At 41.9% G+C, this 16,188-nt stretch overlaps 1 protein-coding gene across 1 annotated transcript in view; it reads right to left on the reverse strand.

Annotated features, from left to right (window-relative positions):
- Window positions 1–16,188, reverse strand: part of ahrra (aryl-hydrocarbon receptor repressor a) — a 63,996-nt gene extending 47,808 nt beyond the window's left edge. The window contains 3 exon segments of the mRNA XM_034573140.1: window positions 13,434–13,615; window positions 15,422–15,514; window positions 15,890–16,188. Coding sequence (XP_034429031.1) covers window positions 13,434–13,615; window positions 15,422–15,489 — 250 coding nt within the window. The 5' untranslated portion in view covers window positions 15,490–15,514; window positions 15,890–16,188.

Below are 16,188 nucleotides of genomic sequence, written 5' to 3' on the forward strand. Positions count from 1 at the left end.
CGATATGAGGATCTGACTCTATCTCTTTGCTCCCTGTCATGAATCATCTTTAAGAGGTCACAACATTGCGCCTGATGAATAAGTCATCAGCTGCTAGGTCGCTGGAAGGTCCGGAGGTTTGATGATGCCTGTGGCTCAATTTCTAATAAACTGAAAAACACAAAGGAACCTCTTTGAAGTTAATATTTAACTGGAAAACGTTGTTTCATTTGCAATTTGAAATATCTGAAATAGGCTACTGTGACATTTTAAGTAAGGACTGTGGTAGAGTAGAAAGTAGAAATGGAGGTTAAATCAGATAAACAATAGTTGTGTCCCAATTCAGGGGTTGCATCCTTCAGAGGATGCATTTGAAGACAAATTGTGTCACAGTGGCATGGCTAGGCTATCCCCTTTAGAAAGACAAATGGATACTTCTATCCCCTAGAAACAAAGGCTGTGGTTGGGTGCTTTCCAGCCCAACCTATGCCAGGATTCATTGCAGTTGAGTGACGAACGTATTTAGAACCCACATTAGTGTAATTAACAGCCTGTAAAGGTCCAGTGTATAAGATTTAGGTGAAAGGGATCTAGCAGAAATTGAATATAAAATAATCCTAGTGATGTTTTCATCAGAGTGTTTCATCTAAATTGTACAAATTGTTGTTTTCTTTACCCTAGAATGGGCCCTTTATATTTAAATGCCATGTTATTTACAGTAGTCCAGACTGGACAAACAAAGAGTTTTTATGACAACTAGATGTCACTAAATTCTACACACTGAACCTTTAAAATAAAGCAGCCCCTTTTAAACAAGATCTCACTTTACTGCCGTGAAGAGGTCTGCCATTATGCCACTCTGCTTGTTTACACTGTGTGATTTTTATTCTGGCAACAACAGCATGAGCGTCCTGTCTCCGCCATGATGGCTTTCCCTTTTACACAGAAGTCAAATTAGCTCTATGACCACCACTGCCAACTTAAAGGCAGAAAAACAAAGTCCCTCCTTCATTCCGTGTTCGTACCGCATACAGAACAGCGAGAATAAAGGCGCAACATTCCCGCCTTGAACAAGCTTGTGTGGTGTATATGAGGGAGAATATCATGAGCAGACAAAACCAACTCAACTCAAGAAAGGACAGCAACTTTTAAAAATAGCTTTCTTCTCCTTTATTATTCACTCGCTACATGTTTTACTGTTTTCTTTTTTTTGCAACTCAAAAAGCCTCAGAGAGCTTTTACCATGCACTCCCCCCAGTGGGCCTTTAATGCTGGTGGTGTCCATGAAAACCTTCACTGGGGGCAAATGATCCAGTATGGAGACACACACATGCACTCATGTCCGCACACACACATGCCTCCAGTAGAAATCAATGGTCTTAACGCATAAATAAAGGAAACACTTTAAAACGTCTGTCTTGAGTCAACCGTGTTTTACCCGACATTTTTGTGTGTGTGGGTGGTTGTGCAAAATCGTCAAACCCCAGTGGAGTTTTTCTGATTGACTTTAACAATGTGATGAAATCTGAAGCCAGGTTGACACAACAGGGATTCAAGATGAAATCCCTCGCCCCTGCTCATCATTTTTTGTACAGTGCATACAAACACACACACACACACATGCACACAAACACACACATCCAGAATAAATCCCAGTAAGCACTAGGGCCCCGTCGTGGCTCTGTTTACTGTTGAACACTTAAGATATACCTTCCTTTCTCCTGGCTAACAACTAACGCCTGGGGGGCTGAAGGTCTGAGCCAAGCACAAGTCACGCAACTTCCTCTCCCTCTCCCTCTTTCCCTCTCCCTGCATGGCCCCCGTCCCCACACACACACACTGTCCAGCCTGACTGCCTTCATACCTGACTGCCTTGCTTGAGACATTTGGCCCTGCAGAGCTTTCCCTCTTAAACAATGTGCCTGGACGCTGTCAAGTCAAAGACGATCGCGCAGCTGTTTACTGATGTTCACCTTCACTTTGTCTCTCATTGCAGCGCCCGAGTGAGCGTGCTTCGTGTGTGCTTCGTGTGTCTTTCGTGTGTGTGTGTGTGTGTGTGTGTGTGTGTGTGTGTGTGTGTATGTTAGTGTGTGTGCGAGAGGAACGATTGTCTTTACCCTCTGTCTCGCTCGCTGTACCCTCTGCTTACGTCTCTCCCCACCCTAAAAATATTTTGTCAGGCTCACTCATTCGATGATAATTCAGCAGAGAGCAGGAGTTCACTCAGAGTTCAGGCTGCTCCCGATGCACCGAGCGCAGCAAAGGCCTGCCAGGCAATAAAAAAATAAAAGCCACGCAAAACCCTTTTTAAACACCCCCTTGTATTACATTTTTTGTTCTCTTTAATTAGCTCTCGTTATTAATTGGCCCGTTCTGACTGAAACAAACGCTTTTTACAGCACCATTAATTGGATTTAATATGAGAGAACTTATGTACGGTGAATTTACATTTTGGCCAACCTCATCTGAAATTGAAAAAAATGGAACCCAAAGCTTCTTCAAATAACCCTAACTTCATATGACATGATCTCAGGAACTATTTTTACTCAGGCGGGTAACGTGCTCCTGTTTTCCCATATCAAATGCTGATGAAAGGGGACCTCATCTGGCTGACGGTAGTTAGTGTATCGAGCTGTATCGGGTCAGATGCCACCTTTGGTTAGTGATCTTTCCAACCGCATGGAAACATATCGATTTACATTAGAGAACAACAGCAGGGTCCGGGCCCGGACACTTTTGTACACCCAAGCATGCTTCAATTAAGTTAAATGGAGGTGACAGGCAAAACAAACGGTCTGAAGTACAGTGTACCGGTTGTAGTGATCATGCCATGACAGTAACCTTGTTGAGAAAAACAACATGGTCAGAATTGTTACCAGTGGTGTTGCTTACAAAGAGCATACACTCCAGTTCCTCGCCATTCATTCCATCACTCAGGTATCTGTACATTTAGAGCACCTTTCTGTTGCAATGTTAGTGTAAGTGTCCAGAATCATGATGCATTCGGCTGAGGTTATAGACTGTGTTTCCTAAATGGAAATAAAGTCAGACAAAATGTGGAGAGACAGCTGTGACAGTTTTTTAGATTTAGTTGGTTTCTTCCCCTCACACCCACTTCACTGGTTAGTGGTTTGTCTTGGTAAGATGTTGGCCCGTATCGTGCCAGAGAAACAGTGTCACGGAGTTCATTCATCAGCCGCTATGAATAGCGGCTCCATTCGCTTGGTTTAGCCATCAACAGATCGCATTACTGACACCGCTGAGCTTTTTATGCTGGTGGCCATGTTAAATTGGTTGTGCAGTAGCTAATAGGGCCTGGGTGTTCACCGAGAGGAAACTGGTTGCCATTTGAGCCAGGATGACGGTTCTCGGGAGTGAATCTATGTCATACCATCAGTCAGCTGATTGTGATTTGTGTCTAAGCCATGCAAAAAGGACAATAGAGGTACACAAACAGGGCAAGCTTGCCAATAATAAATATTATTCTTTGATTCCACTTGTTTTTTATTTACATTGTCTTACAATTTCAAAACAATTTATAAGACTTTTCTTTGTTGCATTCCCGCACTGTTGCTAAATGAATTCAGTTTTCTCAAATGCACTGATCCCACAACAATTGTTCTAAAACAAAACTCAGGAAGCTGTTTCTGCGCAGAAGAGCCTCCAGCACACCACAACAAATGAAGAAATTACTGTTCCGAGCCCTAATGAGTTATCAAATGGGTTTTCAACATGTGGCTTTGGGCAGGAATAAATCTGTAAGCTATAGTGCATGTTTGCATGGAGATAAACAAAGTCTATTTGTTTGTTGTGTGTATGTGTGTGGGGGGGGGGAGGGGGGGGGGGGAATATAAATTGGCAATGTGAAATTATTTAATCTTAGCCAAAAGGGGTGTAGTTTGGGGTTCAGCATGGTTAGAGTGACGTGCTTGTAAAAATAGCACACTGCAAACCAAGAGCAGAACAAATGTTTGTAATAAGAAATATGACTGCCAAGAACATTATCGTTCAATAGCTGTAGGTTAAAACAGACTCGACATCAGAGAGGGGATGTACAATTTCTAATTGATATTACAAAATATGTAAAACAACAGCTGGGATTTGTCAGCATGTTTGTAGCATCACTGCGTGCTTTAACTGCTTCCATAATATAATCATCATCTTAATCTCCAGGGGACTTAGTGCTTGTTGCTTCCCTCCTCGTCCCACTGTGCTTCTCCTGCTCAGGCAGAGCAGCGTGCTAGGCGGTAGCTGTGACAATAATTACACAAGACAGCTTCCAACAATAGTGTTGGGCCAACAAAGGCTTCTGCTCCCTCTGCATGAGTCCTGGCTGTCTATTCACACTCACTCAAACTCAAACACACACTCTACCCGTCTGTTCACACACACACACTTGCACACAAACACACCTCCCATTGCCGCGCAGCCGCCACTAGCTGTTACAGTTAGCGTCGAAGGGGGCCCCCCTCGGCACTGATTTGAGTAATTCACTTATGGCCTTTTGTGATCCCAGGGGGCTCCACTGGTCCCCCAGGCCAACAGAGTCCAACTCCACTCAAGCGAGTTCAGTGTCTGTGGCACGAGAGGCCAGGCAGGGACAAAGCCAGTGTCATGCCTTTGATTCAAGCAACTAATGAGTTAGCTGTGAGGATCCTAAATGCATAAGGCGGCTTCTCCATTCACAGTACTCGACACATACAAGGGATTAGCATGGCTGGCCTGTCGTGCTAGTTAACAGCTATTGTGTTGATGATTATTGCAGAGGGGGCAAACACACATGCAAGAGGGTGGGAGAGTGAGCCGACATGCAACTAATGCACAATTTAGCATGAAATCATAGGGCTGGTAATAGTTGTGTTAGCTGCAACCAAGTAAATATAAGAACATTTGAACTGCAAATATGCATGGAGCTTCACATTCAGCAGAAACAGGCTCATTACACCTTATCCAACCATTTTACTGGTGTCTGGGGTGAACTTCTGCCAAAATTATCATCATTTTGTTTCACCCAAACCCAAAGGAAAGGAATGATTAAACCCTGAGCACTGGCATTAAGTTTGTCATAACAGTGAGAACACATTTTACCTTTTACCCTAGAAACATATAAATCGGCCATACATCTATCTCTGTGTGTAGAGCTTGTAGCACGAAATCACAGACATTGCATGTGGAGGAAAGAGGAAGGAGAAAAGCCTGAGCAGTGGCATTTAGCCTGATCACGCACTCTCCATGTAACACATGGAGACGAGAGGTGATTTTCTTTCAAAGAGGTCAGCGAAACAAACAGAAGGGCAGAACCCCATCGAGAGGAAGAAGGAGAAGAGGAGGAGGAGGAGGAGAAGGAGGAGGAGACAGGGACAGAAATGTCATGGTCAAACTGTGTTTAAGAAGAAAGAATAAACAGAGAGTTAATAAGAGAGGTGACAGAAATGGTGTGACAGGGTGAGTCTGTGAGTCCATTTCACAATAACACTCACGCAACACGCAAATTTTCTCTGCTTCAGCACATACCAACACACCAAATTGGGATGATGCTTTTAATCAAAACACAAAACTAGTGTTTTACAAGGGTTATATGATGTGTCTCATATGAAGAACCTTGCAAGAAGACTAAGAACCAGAGTAGATACAGTGGGATGTCCTCAGAATGGACTGCAGAACCGCAAACAAAGGACTGCCCTAAGACACCACAGAGAAAACACAAACCCAAAGCAGCATGTCGGCGAACTGTGATGGCAGAGCTGAATGAGAAAGGTCTGACATGGGGAGAGGCCCAACACGAAGCCCAGGATGGGTCCAGATGGAGGCAGGTCATCCATGCGTTATGCTCAAAGGATGGAGAGGACAAATAAATACTAAAATAATAAGTGATGTGTGTTGCATCACCAAAACTGATGAGACGATTCATGAAAATAACTAATGTCAGTCAGTCTGTTCAGTTTGTGACACTAAGCATTACCTTTTTATTGCTCTTCAAAAGTCTGGTAACAGCTCAGGGTAAACAGGGGATTTCGTGCCACCAACCGAAGTGCAGCTCTGGCCAGTCAGCTTATATCTATCTTCAGGCTTGTTGTGACATATGACATTTAACTGATATGATGGGCTGATGGGTGGAATTCCTTGCATCCCTCGAGCTTGCATGCACTGTGTGCTGGGAGGCCTCAAATGTGCAATCGTCAGGCGTGAATGAAGCATCGACAAATCAGCGTGTGAGCATTGATTCACAGCTCGTCGAGTTGATACTAATTACCTGTGAAGTTTAACTGATTCCAAGTGATTCCTAGTCCCCTCTGTGACTGGGTCAAACAACAGGGGCGCATGAAAAGGTCTAAGGGTTTGACCTTCGCTATGTTTGAGTGTTCACTTCAAAAAAGCTTTCGACAGATGTAAGAAATGGGTTAATGAGCTGTGCAGCCAAGTACCTATTATGGGAGCCTATGATAGTAGATTCCTTCATCCATCCATTATCTATACTTATCCTTTGAGGGTTGCAGGGGAACAGGACTGATCCTCGCTGACATTGGGCAAGAGAAGGGGTACACCCTCGACAGGTCGCCAGCGTATCGCTGGGCCGACATACAGAGACAAACAATCATTCACACTCTCATTCACACAATTTGGAGTCTCCAATTAACCTAATCCTCTTCTGCGTGTGGAACACTGTGAGAGGAGGCCAGAGGACTTGGAGAAATCCCACACTGCCATGGGAAGATCATGCAGACTCCACACAAAAATATGGGATTCAAACCTGGTACGTTCTTGCTATTAGGTGACAGTGCTAACCACCGTACCACCATGCTGACCACTAGGTTCCTTCAAACAACCCAAATTATCCTGATTCTCAAAAGCCTGATTGAAGCTGTACCTGAGCACAGCTGTGCTTTGAGGTAACTTCTTATGTCAGCATGCTAACACTGAGCAAACAAAGAAAGATTGATGAGTTTAGTGAGATGACAAACATACATGTGTACTAGCAAGGGCTTCATTGAGTCATAGACAAAGTGAACAAGCTGCTAATTCAATCACACTTTGAATAAGAATGTGAAAAATGTGTGGGTCATAGTGTATGGTTCACCTTAAATTTCAATAGCTCAGGCATTTTACTTCAAGTGACCATGTCTTGACCTTTCTGTTGCTAAGCCTTGTCACTTCATTTATAGTCTGTGCAGCTCGCTGATTTGTCTTGGCCCCTGCCCTAGCGTCTCGTCTGCATTTGGGTTGTGGAGTTTAGGGAAAGGAAAAAGTCCAGGGTCACCAAGAGTTTAGTAAACACAAAGACCATCTATAATCTGACCTGAGCACATTTTCACCCCTGAGCAAAGACTCCATTCAGGAACAGCTATCCCACTGCAGCACTTCCCTCTTTGGGAAATTAAATGGTCTGCACTTGTGTTGACTCGATTGGATACAGATTTGACATGAAAAAGATTAACCCACAAATAGTGGTGAAAGGGGGCTTACATCCATGAAATTATCTTAAATTTGTAGATGTGAGAATTAGGACCTAGACTGATGGTTTTGCCTTGTTCTCCCCTTCCTCTCTTGGTTACAAAATCACCTCCTGTCTGTCGGTTGACGTCACAAGAGGCATATGCGTGGTGCGGGTCTGCCTGTGGCCTTTCTCTTCCTCTTTTGCTGTAGCTCACCCAGTATTTAGAAATAGACAGACAGTAAACATCCTGAATGTGGTGCGAACACATTCAGAGATATGGTTGCTCTATGGATTTTGTATATAAATATATATAGGTTATCAAACTTGGCAGAGATGGGTACACTTGCACTCGAATCTCTCATCACATCTGTGTGTGTCTATATGTGTGTTACCATTCCCTGTCAACACCCCGACTGGTCCGACAGCCATAATTGAGGACTTCTAGACACACACACACACACACACACACACACACACACACACACACACACACACACACACACACACACACACACACACACACACACACACACACACACACTTATAAATGCACCCCGTGTGGATACACTTACACCACAGGCATTTATATTTGGGCATGAGATTTGTTTTGGTGGTAATTTTAGGGGTTGTTATGATTTATTGCAATACACAGCAAATTTCAGAGCAGATCATTTACTAAAAGCCAAGCGTTACTGCACTGAAGTCATCTAGATAGTTTGTGTGTCCATTCATAAAGTTTTTTTTTTTATGTTTACCTCTGCAAAGGTTTTAGAGGATTTAAGATACAAAAATAAAAAGAGTTTTCATGTGAATACTGGTTAAAGTAACCAGAATAACACTGGAAAAGATTATTATCACCTGCAGCTTAAATTCTAAAAATCATATGGTTGGTCATTCTCTGTTCAGGCTGGAAATAATTATATTGCATTGGAGTGCACAAACTATCTCCATCCAACTAACAGTTGTGTTACTGATGAAAAGCCACAGTTAAATGATAGAACAGAAACTGCTGGAAGAATGCAACTCAGCTTCTACACAATTAAACATAAATATATTTTTATGAAGTATGATAGCTGGGTAAAACTAATAAATACAGGAATATTAACAACTATAACTGGAGCCATTGAGTGTGAGATAATCCCACTTGTCTGGCAAGTCATTTTACAATCCCTTGAAATGAGCAACAATAAGGAAACAAGTGTTCGAACAGCTGTGAGAACAAGAAAACTGAAAAAAAGTGGGCTTCTTGTAAAATGTGACAACTATGGATGATTTTAATCGATTGAGGTGTTAAATACCACTGAAGGTTGATGCTGGTCACAGATCATAAAAACAAGCCTCTGTAAGCTTTTTTTCTCCAGTGTTGCTCTCGTTGTTAAACCTGCCTGAAATCCACCAATCAACTTTAATTGAACTTTCCTCAGGCATGTCCCTTTACTTTGGGCAGATGCTTTGAAAATATAGAGCAGAAGAAGAAGATATAAAACTATATGAATTAAATGCATGAATACTTAATGAAAACATGCAAAGAAGGGGTTAAAAGATAGACAAAACCAAGTCAGTGTGCAGCTGGTACGCTAGAGGAGGTGAAGGAAAGACTTCTAATATCTGATCCCAAGAGTGAAGATAAGGACGGCGAGAGAGGGGAGAGAGACAGACATGGTGCAATGAGAAATACATATGGATTAATGGGGTGTGATGTGAATCTGATCGCAGCACCACGCGGGTCAAGACTTGAGACTGTGACAGATGTCGTCAAACTAAGCTTCTGTCCCACCTCATCAAAGAACCAGAGCGCATGCTGTCAAAATAGCCACCATGGCGTGCAGACTGCAAAACACACACTCTAGCAAAAACGCAGGTGCCAACATTCAAGTCTAAAAGCTACCTTGCTCAGGGGCACGCCATAAGTAGTATTTTTTTAAGGAGAAGAAATGCCAGACCTCTTTGAAGGATTTGGACCAGTGGTGGTAACAAGTTTACATATTTTACAACTTTTATTAGGAAAAATGCATTTCCACCCTACAGACAAACAATACCCACAAAAATAAACTAACTATATTGACATACAAATCATGCCAGCAGCTACTTTTAATGCATTACCACAAATTACATCAACTGATATCAAGCCCATGGCAGAGCAATACAACAGCCTTATTTATAGGATGACAGACAGCACATTAGGGAGGACGTTCCGTCCTTTATTACATGGTCCCCAGGATCTCGCTCTTAAAACTCCCATCTGATTCTCATCACAAGCTCTGCTGACTTCTCATCTTGTTACAGCCTATTTCAATTTATATTAGTCCAACAGGCACCAGAGCTACAGCGGATGAGGGGGAAAGGAGGACAGAAAGAAAGGAAACTTAGAAAGGATTAAGACCTCTATCTATTTAGTCTTTTGCAGGTGTTTTATGATACAACACCCTGTCAGCATCTCAGCAATAACACAAATTAATAACAATTTTAAAATGGAAAGAATTCCTTGTAAAATGTGCTTTTAATAAAGAAATCCTCTCTAAAAATATGGTTGTAACCTAATTAAAAGTTCTCAACAAAGCAAAATTCTAGTTTTAATAATGAGATTTTTTAAAACGCAGTGAAACACGATCAAGCAAATCAGACTTTAAAAGCACGTACATCACCGGAGGAGAAATAAAGGCAATCGGGGCAGAAAGACAAAGGAGGGATAGTTAATCCTCAGGGTAAATATTTAACAAGCTCAGCAATTACAGTGAGGGCAGAGAACTAACATGGAGGGGAAGAGAATTACAGCCTGCTGACTGTCAACACACATGTCCTCATGGACCTATAGGGCTTGGGTATTTGACTAGAAATGCTAAAAGTATCGATACGCTGACCTAAAATAAAAAAATGTTATAAAAAAGATTGGACTAAGAGTTCCACACAGCCTGTAAGCTATGAAATGATGATTTTGGCTTTGTATTATTAGGATTGTTTTTTGTAGGACTGTTACTCTCTGGACATGTGGTCCGTTCTGCAGGCTTCACCTGTGCCATGGATTACTTAAATGTGATTATATGTATTTCTATTGTGTCCAGATAACTATTGCAGCATAAGCACTGAAAGAAAGAGGAAGCAGTGTCTCCTGCTTTTAAGTTTTAAGTCTGCATGTGTTTATGAATTTATCAATAATTTAATATTTTGTGCATAATTGGGCACTAATGCCTACTGTTCTGCTAGGTAGGCATGAGGAGTATGATGTTGTATGAGGATTAAGTGAATCTCTGTATGTTTGCTTTTTATCAACACATGCACACAAAAAGCAGAAGGGTTTTATTTGTATTGAATATAGGTGCACATCATTTACTGTGCTCCACCCATGAGCAGTCATGCAACACAGAGAGGGGGAATCTCAGGTGCTTCCAAAACCACCTGCCACTCTTGAAACCCTCTCACACACTGTACACGAGATACCGATAAGTCAATAAACCAGAGTCTTAAAAGGGCAAGGCAGGTGATACAACCCAACCCGAAGCCAAATCCTGTACTCACTTAATCACGACTAACTGAACTGGACATCAGTCTTGACTCAGTAACAACTCCACACAGTCCCCCCCAGTGGACAAACAGAAGAACTGCATCACATACAAGCAGAGAAATCGTCATTCTTCCTGTGAAAACCATTTATAAAGGCAAATGACACCTTAAAGTTACGGTTTTTCATGGTTTCATGTCATGCTGTCAGGGCATTAGTCACTGAATAGCCACCAAAAAAAAAAAAAAAAAAAAGGAAAAGGAAAGATGATTATGACTGTTGCTACAAACCACAGGAAGGATGTGCATGTGTACGTGTTGCTCATCTTAGAATTATTTATTTTTTTACACTTTTAAAGGTTTAAATATCAGTGGGGGAAACTGTAATTGGGAGAGTCAAGTGAGTGGACCGAAGCGAGATGCTTACAGAACCAAATCCCCCCCCCCCCATGTTCCACTCTAATTAATCCCATTAGTGTAGCATCAAAAGACAGCTAAACTGGTCACTTCTGCCACTGATAACAAGGCATCCAGCAGAGGCCGAGCGATCAGCTACAAGCTTTGGCATTAATGCATGTTCACACAGTTCAGAGTGGAAGATCCTGAAATATTTACAGACAAACGCCACCTTTGCGGTTCTGACTGCAACTTTGAGGTGACCCATTAACACTGCCAAACAATACACAAGCAATATCACCTCTCTGTCTTTCAACAGGTTCTACACACCTTTCAACACTTTTATCAGTTCCACACACATACACACACACGCCTGAACCGTCTTCATTTTCCAGCTCTTCACTTTTCTGCTGTGACAGCCATCATCACTCTTCCCTGAGGCGTGATGTGCGGTCTTTCGCTCTCTCTCTCTCTCTCTCTCTCTCTCTCTCTCTCTCTCTCTCTCTCTGCGTGAGCCATTATCCAGGAAAGGCACCTTTAATAAGTCCGATTAGCACCTGTACTGCGTCTTTGCGTGATGGCTAAGCTAAATGAGCATTTGTGGGTACAATAACTGAGTGTTATGTTAGTTTGTGTGTGTGTGTGTGTGTGTGTGTGTGTGTGTGTGTGTGTGTGTGTGTGTGTGTGTGTGTGTGTGTGTGTGTGTGTGTGTGTGTGTGTGTGTGTGTGTGCGTGTGTATGTGTGATCCTAAAGTTGCATGACTCTAGCCAAACAGGATGCCAGTGGTTGGGTGCCATGCCAAACCGAGGGTAGCGGATGATGGAGATTAACGGTACTGTAAGGATCAGGGGTAAAGAAGGTAGAAGAGGAAAGCCATGGAGATGCAGCTGCAAAACTTTCTCAGCTGGTTAGACCCTCAGAAAAAAACCAAGAAAAGAGCTTTACATGAGGAATTTCTTCCTGAAGGCAGTGAAGTTCCTAACATGCCTCCCTCCCCCCCACCCTCTTTCAACTTTATTGCGCACATTTTCCAGAAAGACGGGGACGGTGGTTCGATGCTCATTTTCTTGAGCCGTCACATCCAGCTGTCCAGTGGCTGACGTGTTGATGAAGCAGCCACCAAGGCCACCAGCAACTAAATACGTTAACAAGATTCCCATGAATATTTGACGGGGATTGTGGAGAATAAGGAGGGAGGTGTTCAGTGCATGGTGGGAGGGTGGGAAAACAAATGTGCGGCCTCTGTGTACCTCTTAATTACATGTGACTATAAGACAAATAGTACTTCATATCTGCTGCCGCAGAGGTTTTCTTCAAGTCATCTTAATAAAACCTCAATTATAAATCAAAGAAAGGAAGCTACTCAAAAACAAAATATCAGTTGCACCATAAAACAAGAAGAGAGATTTGTGCTGTTTAATCTTTGAATTATCTCTTCCTTTGAATCAGAGTCAGTTCATGACACAGAGCTCAGAGGATTTTTTACTCATGACGCAGACAGAATAAATTCACAGGTTATTCCCAGATTCTAAGAGATGACCAGAATGTAACAGGCCACTATTATCAGTCCTCTTCCTCTTATCGTTAGTTGCATTTTAAATGGATTTAGAGGTCACAAGCTATTGACAAATATTTAAGAGCGTGAACATTAGTTGACCATCACACGTACACCAGGCTGAATGAACAAGGGTTTGAATGACAGTGTGTGGTGGGAAGCAAGATTAAACATCTTTAAGTGACTATTTCTGTGGCAAAATGATACAAAATGCAGGGTTTTTTTTAAACCTGAAACCAGGATAAAACTCCCTATAAGGTTGTAACTATACTAATCATATTAATAACTTAAATATGTAATGTTATCAGTGTTTCCTAACATCAATTTACATAGGTTAATGGGTTTTCATGGCCAGGCAGCATATTCAAATTCCCTGTATCATATCTACTATATATTTATCAAAGATAAACCATTTTACTCTATGCCAATTTTCAGGCACTGATATTCTATTATCAACAACATATCAGTCAAACTTGTATCAACTCAAAGCCAAACACTTTCACATGCACACATGAACCAGACACTCAAGCCCATTCCACAACAAATGACAACTTTTTTACTCCCCCTACCTTGGAAGAAACTTTTCACGCGGAGGTAGGAAACTGCGAGGCGCAGCACGGACAGCTTGTCCAGCTTGGAGATGACATCCGGGGGAAACGGCAGCAGGCTGGCCAGCCGGTCCAGCTCGGCGTTCAGCCTGTCCCGGTGCCGCTTGGACGGGTTGGTTTTCTCGCTGCTCGAGGACGGCTTCCTGAGGATGACACGGACAGGAAGGGAGAGAGAGAAAGAGAGGGGTTCAGAGGGCACCGGGGAATGTGTGTGTGTGTGTGTTAATCATTAGTCACACATTAAAATAAGCTGCAAACTATTGCGGTTTTAGCTATATGGTCCAAACATAGTGGAGAACCACCTCAACAAGAAGTAAGACACAGAAAAGTTGTTTGACTTCACTTGTTGGAGTCATTCTTCTGTTAACGGGAACATTCGTACATCACACAGGCCTTTTCATAAAGCTTACAGTCTCCTTGCTATTAGCAGTGATATATAAACTGTGGCCAAGACCCTGTATTTATGGGTCTTAACATAAAAACTTCCAAAAACTCTCTTTGTGTACTTAACTCATTGTTCACTGTATTCCTATTCGATTTTTGGATTATTCGAAGGAAGAATTGGCCGGAATTAAGTTTTATTCATTAATGTTATAGTTGTTCGTCATTATTGGGAAACAACTATAGGACTGATGAGGTACGGTAAGCTCCCTTGACAACAAGAGACACATGACCAAATAAACCGCAGTTCCTTTTGACTCAGCTTTCCCCTATACATCATGCACCACACTGTGCTTCCTCCAATGATCTTTTCTTTTTTTCTCACGAGACGCATTTCAATCTTAGCATTTATGTAAAATATCTGTATTTAATCATACCCACTGCAGCTATCTCAATCTTCTCAGTGATCCCTGATATTGGTATTGGTAATAAAGTGTTGCTAATACACGGCACTGTCCCTCTCAGTGCCGCAGAGGATGTCCAAGTGTGCTTGGACACAGAGTTGTGTGTGTATTTTAATATGGAGTACACAGCTTTACCAGCAGAACTCAACATGATCCGCATATGTAATGGTCAGCTCCGATTTCCGCAGCTGAACATTTCTGTCCATCTCAACAGAGACGGAAAACTTTTACGTGAATGCATGGACTTTGTTTCCTTGCGATGACTCAACTAATAATCCCATTTTTACACTTGTTACTGTTGAAAAATATCGAAAGGAATAAATGTGAATGTCAAGTTTTAATCAGAGCATTCGGCAAAAGTTTACTTCACTTGTAAGTTTAAAAAATATGCACAGAGAACCCATAAAATCTTGAATCCATAATTAGACAAGGAAACATCAGTGAATGGCACCTAATTATAATTCACAGTTCTACAACATCCAGTGGCATTAGAGGCAAACTAGAACTCCAAATGCATATTTCAGTCCACATACAATAGTGATTTGATGTGGCAAACATTTCCTTTCAGATCAGCAGCGAAGGCGGTGCAAAACATGAAAACTTTATAAATGCCACAGGCCTTGTTAAATTACCACTTCCCTCTTCAAAATCTTATATAACCTACATTCACTATTCATGGCCTCAGCTGACAAGTTAGTCCAAAAAAAGTAGACCTCAATTTACCCATAAGTCACTCCCATTTCTACCTATTTGGATATAAATATTTAAAAGTAAGCCAAGGTGAGTCGTAAGATGCTTATAATTAATGAACTTTAAATATGTGGGGAATTAATAATAGTATATATATATATGCAATAAAATGCTCTGATCATTAGTATTACATCTGTAAACCTGTTATTCGGTACAACATTTCATTCAATACCAACTAGAGCTCACGCCTTTGTCATCTACTCTTTAAAAAAGCAATTCATGAGGTCGACACTTGTGTTTTTCCATTCAGGTTAAATGATTAGGAAAAAAGCAACAACAAAATGTGCATCCCTATAAACTACACAACACTGATGTGACAAAAACAAAAACCCATTAAAGCATCAGCTCCTTAACTGTTTTTGGATGGGCTTCCTCCTCTTTCTGCCCGCGTACATGCAGTCTCCCGGAGGGATCATGGTCATGCGCTCCGCGGAGGTAACAGGTGCGCTGCGGAGGAGACAGAGGGGACGTTAGGTTCACATGTAAAAGCCATGATTACTGAAACACGTCCCCACACGTTGCTGAACATTACAAGTCACACATTGAGGTTAAATATGCAGTTAGCTCATCTTTAAAATGAACTTAAAATCACCTTAATTAAGTAAAAGATTTTTTTAAAAATCAACAAAATATCAAGAGTTGAGATTGGTGGCGTAAAAAACTAACACATTTAGATTTAAGAATAACACACCGGTGCAACTTCTATTTAACATCCATAACAGTGCAAAGACATGCTGGACCCTTACTGAAAAAGCAATGAAATATTATTTGCAATTCAAAAATAAAAATAACACCAAAAAAAAAGAAATAAAGTCCACTCACCCAATATCAGTGTGGATGTCAGTTAATTCCAGTATAGTGTTGTTGGCCGCTGAGCCACATTCACTCTAAGTGCAGAAAAAAAGGGAGAGACGCGTCTCCCACAGGGTGCACCGGCTCGGTAACGCCAAATGATGATAAGTCCAAGGAAATCAAATAAAAGCGCAGAGGTCCTGTGTGCTCCGCTCCGAGCTGATGTTTTCATCAGCTGCGCTCTGCTCGGGGCAGATGTTGGCTGATGCTTTATACCCAATTGAGTCGCCTTCACTTCCTCGCGTTTCAGGTGGCGGATTCCACTGAAT

This window comes from Hippoglossus hippoglossus, chromosome 20 (genome assembly GCF_009819705.1).
Source record: "Hippoglossus hippoglossus isolate fHipHip1 chromosome 20, fHipHip1.pri, whole genome shotgun sequence".
Lineage (NCBI taxonomy): Eukaryota > Metazoa > Chordata > Actinopteri > Pleuronectiformes > Pleuronectidae > Hippoglossus > Hippoglossus hippoglossus.